We start from the raw sequence: 7225 nt of genomic DNA, 5'->3' as shown, positions 1-7225 counted from the left end.
CTATAGAAAATTTTGTCAAAATTTAATTTATAAACATTTTATTTCTATAGAAAATTTTTGCAAAATTTTATTTTTATAGAAAACTTTGGCAAAATTTAATTTATCAAAATTTTATTTCTATAGAAAATTTTTGCAAAATTTTATTTCCATAGACATTTTTTGTAAAATTTTATTTCTATAGAAAATTTTGTCAAAATTTTATTTCTATAGAAAATCTTGTCAAAATGTTATTTCTATAGAAATTTTTTGCAAAATTTTATTTCTATAGAAAATTTTGTCAAAATTGTATTCCTATAAAAATGTTCTCAAATATTTAATTTGTATAGAAAATTTTCTCAAAATTTTATTTCCACAGAAAATTTTATTTTATAGAAAGTTTTATTTCTATAAAAAATTTTATTGTTGTTTTTGATTTCAGCTTAAAACCATGCATTGACTAAACTACAAGTGTAGCTTAACCAACAGAGGAAAAGAATGTTTGTCAAATTTATTTGAGCAAAGCCCTATAGACTGCAAGTTGGTTGGATGGACGCACGTTTCGGAACTACCACATTCCTCATCAGCATCCTATACTTGCAGCAAATCGATCAACCAATTATCAGAATAAATTCAGGCAGTTCACTAAACCCAAAGTGAACCACACTTGAACCTTCCAAAAAAAGGTTTATGATAGTCGGCTTTTTTTGCCGAAATAAATCTTTGAACAACAGATTTTGTCAAAATTTTATTTCTATAGAAAATTTTGTCAAAATTTTATTTCTATAGAAAATTTCGTTAAAATTTTATTTCTGTAGAATTTTTTTTTTTAAATTTTATTTTTGTAGGAAATTTTGTAAATTTTTTTTCTATAGAAAATTTTTTCAAAATTTTATTTCTATAGAAAATTTTTTCAAAATTTTATTTCTATAGAAAATTTTTGCAAAATTTTATTTCTATAGATAAAAAATTCCATTGAAAACATTCTCAAAATGTTATTTCTATAGAAAATTTCCTCAAAAATTTATTTTTATAGACAATTTTCCCAAAATTTTGTCAAAATTTTATTTCTATAGAAAAAAAATATATTGAAAATTTTCTCAAAATTTTATTTCTATAGAAAATTTCCTCAAAATTTTATTTTGTGTTAAATTTTGACAAAATTTTCTATAGAAATAAAACTTTGCGAAAATTTTCTATAGATATAAAATTAAAAAAAAAAAAATTATAGAAATAAAATTTTAACAAAAAATTTCTAAAGAAATAAAATGTTGACAATTTTTTTTGAAAAAATTTTCTATAGAAATGAAATTCATCAAAATTTATTTTTATAGAAAATTTTTGCAAAATTTTATTTCTATAGAAAATTTTCTCAAAGTTTTATTTCTATAGAAAATTTTTGCAAAATTTTATTTCTGTAGAAAATTTTATTTTGTATAGAAAATCTTGTCAAAATTTCATTTCTATAGAAAATTAAAAAAAAAATGTCAACATTTTATTTCTTTAGAAATTTTTTGTTAAAATTTTATTTCTATAGATTTTTTTTTAATTTTGTATCTATAGAAAATTTTTGCAAAATTGTATTTCTATAGAAAATTTTGTCAAAATTTTATTTCTTTTAAAAATTTTGTCAAAATTTTATTTTTGTTGCGAATATTTTAAATTATTTTTAGAGAATTGAATTCACACATTTTAATTTAGAAGTGATTTTTTTATAATGGCTGAATTTTCCTTCTCAATATTACGACAAAAATACGTTTGGATTGTTTTAACAAATTTTAGTTTTTTATTTGAAAATATAATTATTAATACTTATAAACTACGGATGATGGACATGGGAATTATTTACAAGAGAGTAATCCAAGATATTGGTTTAGTCAGTCAACCGATCTACAGCTAGAAATATATACAAGATACTAATACAGCACAATAGATGTGCGGTATGATTATGTCACAGATAGGCTTTTCCTTAAAGCGTTCAACGCAGACAAGGAGAGGTGGGGTGAGAGATGCTTTTTTTCGATTGGCTTTACATTTTTGAGGTCAATGCCTTGAGTTGGGCTTTAAGGGCATCAATTTGGCAAAGCAATTCAATATTTTGACGTTCAAGATAAGCAGCACGAATGGCAATCTCGTCCTCCTTGATGCGACGACGGTCACGGGATTTTTTGGCAGCAGCGTTATTTTTGCGGCGGCGTTCATAGTAAGCAGCATCTTTAACAATTCCACCGGATGCATTTATAGAGTTGGGGGCATTATTTCCAGAGTTAGTGACGGCAGCACTGTTGGCATTATTTCCTGAAGATTGGCTATCATTGCCAGAGTTGGAATCGCAATCGCTGGATTCTTCACAATGTTGTCTTTCCTCATTCTCACTATTATTGTTAGAGGAACCCTCATGAATGCTACCACTGCGAGAATTGGTACGACGCATTTTGGGATTGGTCACAGTACGGGATCCTCCATTGGAGCTACGAATTTGTTCAAGAACACGTTTGCGATATTCAGTATAACGTTCAACACGAGGATTGTCCAAGAGAACATCGGTAGCAGCAAAATTAGCAGCGATAACCAAGGGATCACGTGGAAAAGCCTTGAATGGGCGGGTATTTTTGGCATCCATAGCTGTCGATCCATTTGTACTGCTTGTGGGAGTGGTGGCGGTATTAGCTTGTGATTGTGGCTCTTGTTGTTGTTGCTGCTGTGGAGAGTGGGGTTCTGGCAGGTCTTGTCTGAAGGAAACAGCAGCAGCGGCAAAAGTTTGCAAGAGATTATTACCGTTTGTCATAGGAGCCGTTGGTTGGTGAGCAGCAATGGTCTGGGCTGGGGGTGGTGGTGGCGAAGTTGACATGGGTTCTTGTTTCACTGCATTGGGATAGTATAGACCTGGATATAGCGAGGCTAGGCCAGCTGGTAACGAATTTTGTGTTTGTTGTTGGGCAGTTTGGGCGGCATATAAGATATTGGCTGGCAATAGACCAGCAGCAGCAGCGGCAACAGCAGCATTATTTGTTTGTTGTCCTCCCAAAGTCGTTGGTGATCCAGCTGGTGAGCCTGTGCCAAAACTCGAATTGGTCTGATAGGGTGAAGGAGTTTTACGTGGTGTCTCAACTGATTCACAGCGACGTGATAGATCGAGAACTTCAGCACCAAGGGGAGCGGCACGTAGATTTGATTGGTGATGTTGTGTTGGTACAGCAGCAGAGTTCAACAATTGTTGTTGTAATTGTTGCTGATACGCATAGGCTGAGTATAAATCTAAGGCTGGCATTGGTGGAGATGGTGGTTGTATATGCATGGGTTGTTGTTGGTGATGGTGGTGTGCAACCGCGGCGGCTTGTAATAGGCCAGTGCGATCTAAAATTGAAAAGAGAAAAAAATGAATATTAGTAATTGTTTTATTAAAATTTATATGAGGGGAAACTGATTAGAGCCACAAAATTAAACGCTTTTTTTTTGAGGTATTGGTGTCTTTGATTTTTCTATGAATACTAACCGTTTTTCAAATCCAACAAAAATTGTCCAGACATTAATTTTTCGTGAATCATCATTTTGTCGATTCTTTTCTGTGATGATTTAATTGTAGTATAATCCAGAAATGTTAATGGCTTTGTGTTATGATTGCGTTTAATAAATTAATCCTTGTTTTACAATACGGCTTTGTCTTCGAAATTTTTAAATGAAAAATGTTGGTTAAATTTTTCTTATATTATATTTCTAGAGACGATGATGATATGTTTATTCGAAGACTGTTCGATGTGTACTGTTTTGAAAATGCATTTGGCGCAGCTTATATACACCCAGAGACCTTTTGAGTTTTTCCTGGCATCTATGCGACTGCGTTGCAATTTCATTGACAGGCATTAGGATTGCACCCTTACTACTCTCACTCTCTCTCTCTCTCTCTCTCTCTTTTTCTCATACCCTTAGGTATACCTATGTAGGGTTAGGCAGTAACAATGCCTAACTCTTTTTCCATCCCCCGATGTAGGAAGAAAAAGCAGGTAGCTGTGACAATTTCAATGATGCCAAAAAGGGTAATATTGGTAATGTTGGTATTCTGTAAGGGGATGCTACAATATGTCGAAAGGAGGGATGGTAAGAGAGCAATGTAAGTTGGAGTATTAATATTTGCATAAATATATACGAGTGACATTAGTATATGGAATTTTATATGGATGTGATAAAATATTTGTGAGAAATAAAATAAATTTGTATAGGATCCTTTGATTCAGTTTAGGTTTAAATATAATAATATATTATAATTTAAATAAATATTAATTTAATAAAATCTATTTCCGTTCATAAAAATTTTTAGTTAAAATTTCTCTAATATAAGAAGATTTTCCTTGACTTTAATAATCTATTTAGATAAATATTAATTTAATAAAATTATTTCATACCATGATGCCAGAGTCAATCCTTTTAATACGCTATGTTTTTACATTTGTATAATACACTCAAAAAATATAGAACCTTCAGGACACTAAAACAAATTTAATTCAATTTTAGGTCATGGAAATTATTATATTTTAGTTTTATACCCTCCACCATAGGATGGGGTTATATTAACTTTGTCAACAAGTAGTTGTTATTGATGTAGGTTGGATGGTATTGAAAATGGGCCATATCGGTTCACTTTTACGTATAGCTCCCATATAAACGGACCCCCAAATTTGGCTTGCGATTGCTCTAAGAGAAGCAAATTTCATCCGATCCGGCTGAAATTTGGTACATGGTGTTAGTATATGGTCTCTAACAACCATGCAAAAATTGGTCCACATCGGTCCATAATTATATATAGCCCCCATATAAACCGATCCCCCGATTTGGTTTGCGGAGCCTCTAAGAGAAGCAAATTTCATCCGATCCGGCTGAAATTTGGTACATGGTATTAGTATATGGTCTCTAACAACCATGCAAAAATTGGTCCACATCGGCCCATAATTATATATAGCCCCCATATAAACCGATCCCCAGATTTGACCTCCGGAGCCTCTTAGAGGAGCAAAAGTCATCCGATCCGATTGAAATTTGGTCCGTGGTGTTAGTATATTGTCTCTAACAACCATGCAAAAATTGGTCCACATCGGCCCATAATTATATATAGCCCCCATATAAACCGATCCCCAGATTTGACCTCCGGAGCCTCTTAGAGGAGCAAAATTCATCCGATCCGGTTGAAATTGGGTACGTGGTGTTAGTATATGGTCTCTAACAACCATGCAAGAATTGGTCCATAATTATATATAGCCCCCATATAAATCGAAAACACACAAAAATTTATGAATTAAAAAATTTATTGATAATTTTAATTTTTGTGATTGATTTTTGTTTCAATTAAAAATTTTATTGAATCAATTAAATTTTTAATTGAATATTTTTTAAAACTCAATTAAGATTTTAATTGGAACATTTTTTCTGTGTAGAAAAGAGAAAAAATGTTATTTAAAATTTAAATATCATTTTTTTTTCTTTTTTCTACACAGAAAAAAATTTCGCGAAAATTTTTCCAATTAAAATCTTAATTGAGTTTTAAAAAATATGCAATTAAAAATTTAATTGATTCAACAAAATTTTTAAATAAATAAAAAACAAAAGGTCAATAAAAAAGAAAAATTAAATGTATGCATGTATTAACACCATGGCGAAATTTTTAAATCCTTTGATTTTTTTACTGTTTGGTAGGTTGGTAGAATTCTTGATGGTTTGGAAGATTCTGCAAATTATACCTCTATTATACTTCTAATATTTTGACAAAATTTTCTATAGAAATAAAATTTTGACAAAATTTTCTATAGAAATAAAATTTTGACAAAATTTTCTATAGAAATAAAATTTTGACAAAATTTTCTATAGAAATAAAATTTTGGCAAAATTTTTTATAGAAATAAAATGTTGACTAAATTATCTATAGAAATGAAATTTTGACAAAATTTTCTACAAAAAAAAAAAATTTATAGAAATAAAATTTTGCAAAAGGTTTTTGGTTGGTAGTTTTTTAGTAAAATTTCTCTAAACTTTGGTAGAATAGTTTTGGCTCGAGTGGCAACCGTGGTTGCAATTTGACAACCATATTTATCCACTGTTGGTTAAGCTACTCTTGTATATGGTTTTAAGTTGAAGTCAAAGCATTTAATTAAAATTTAAATATCATTTTTTTCTCTTTTCTAGACAGAAAAAATTTCGCGAAAATGTTTCCAATTAAAATCTTAATTGAGTTTTAAAAAATATTCAATTAAGCACCAAGGTTTATCGATTTTATTTATTTCGGCTTGAGTTCCCCAGCAAAAAAGCGTCGCCAAAAAAACAATGAAAATGTTCTTTTTGGATCTGGAAGTGGTGAAAAATTGACGCAGAAGCGATGAATTTAACATGGGCTTGTCATAGGACGGAAGTTCTCCATTTCAACAGCCGTTGCACTGAATTTGCATCATTTCTTTAGGTGTGATCCGTATTAAATGTTTTGGATGTAAATTAAAAAGTTCTGTGATATTTTGCCAATAAACAATTTTTATAATTTTTTATAATTTTTATGGGTTTCTAACGCTTGTTGGAAACGTTTGACCGCAAATATTTTCAAAAATTCACAATTTTTTCAGATTGGATTTAGCATTTTTTTCGACAAAATTTAAATGATTTGTACCATTTTATGAATTCTTAAACTGTTTTTAACCAATTTGAAACAAAAAAAGTTACAATTACCCATTAAAAGTATGAAAAAACCAAGTTATAAGAAATTGAATTACAAGAACTTCCTGGGTAGTTAAAATAAAGAACATCATTGGGAGTCCACCTTCTGGAAGTGCTTTTAAAGTTGTGCCTTTGGAAGAACTTCCAAAATTTTTTGCTGGGACCCTTTTCAATAAAATTCCTTTTACGATTTTCGATTGTAAAAGAATTTAATTAAAAAGGGGCCTTTAAGCCGAAATAAATAAAAAACAAAAGGTCTCTTAAAAAAATAAATTTTACAATTAATCAAAAATCTTAAAAGAATTTTTATCAAAAAGGGGCCTTTAAGTCGAAATTAATAAATAACCCAGCAAAAAAAGCGTCACCAAAAAATTAGTGAAAATATTTTTTTGGATCCAGAAGTGTTGCAAAATTGGCGAAGAAGCCATGATTTGAACATGGGCTTATCATAGGACGGATGTCCATCATTTCAACAGCCGTTGCACTGAATTTGCGTTACTTCTTAAGGTGTGATGCGAATCCAGTGATTTGGATGTGAATTAAGAAATTTTGTGAT

The 7225-nt window shown here is 30.4% G+C and overlaps 1 protein-coding gene across 1 annotated transcript; it reads right to left on the bottom strand.

Annotated features, from left to right (window-relative positions):
* Positions 1-1739: 1739 nt before the first annotated feature.
* gt (transcription factor giant) lies at positions 1740-3814 on the bottom strand. Its single transcript, XM_075299450.1, has 2 exons — positions 3473-3814; positions 1740-3333 (listed from the first exon to the last, which is right to left on the bottom strand). Exons 1-2 carry the CDS (start codon positions 3525-3527, stop codon positions 2006-2008), a joined length of 1383 nt encoding a protein of 460 aa, XP_075155565.1. The 5' UTR covers positions 3528-3814; the 3' UTR covers positions 1740-2005.
* Between the last annotated feature and the right edge of the window lie 3411 nt (positions 3815-7225).

The sequence above is a fragment of the Haematobia irritans genome, chromosome 3, assembly GCF_050003625.1.
Source record: "Haematobia irritans isolate KBUSLIRL chromosome 3, ASM5000362v1, whole genome shotgun sequence".
In the NCBI taxonomy this organism is placed as follows: Eukaryota; Metazoa; Arthropoda; class Insecta; order Diptera; family Muscidae; genus Haematobia; species Haematobia irritans.
This window is presented reverse-complemented; position numbering and strand designations above follow the sequence as displayed.

Bases quoted from the DNA above. Each gene is read 5' to 3' on its own strand.
- gt (XM_075299450.1), bottom strand. From the start codon at position 3,527: ATGATGATTCACGAAAAATTAATGTCTGGACAATTTTTGTTGGATTTG. The intron at 3,334-3,472 runs GTTAGTATTCAT...TTTCAATTTTAG, and splicing joins TTTGTTGGATTTGAAAAACG to ATCGCACTGGCCTATTACAA.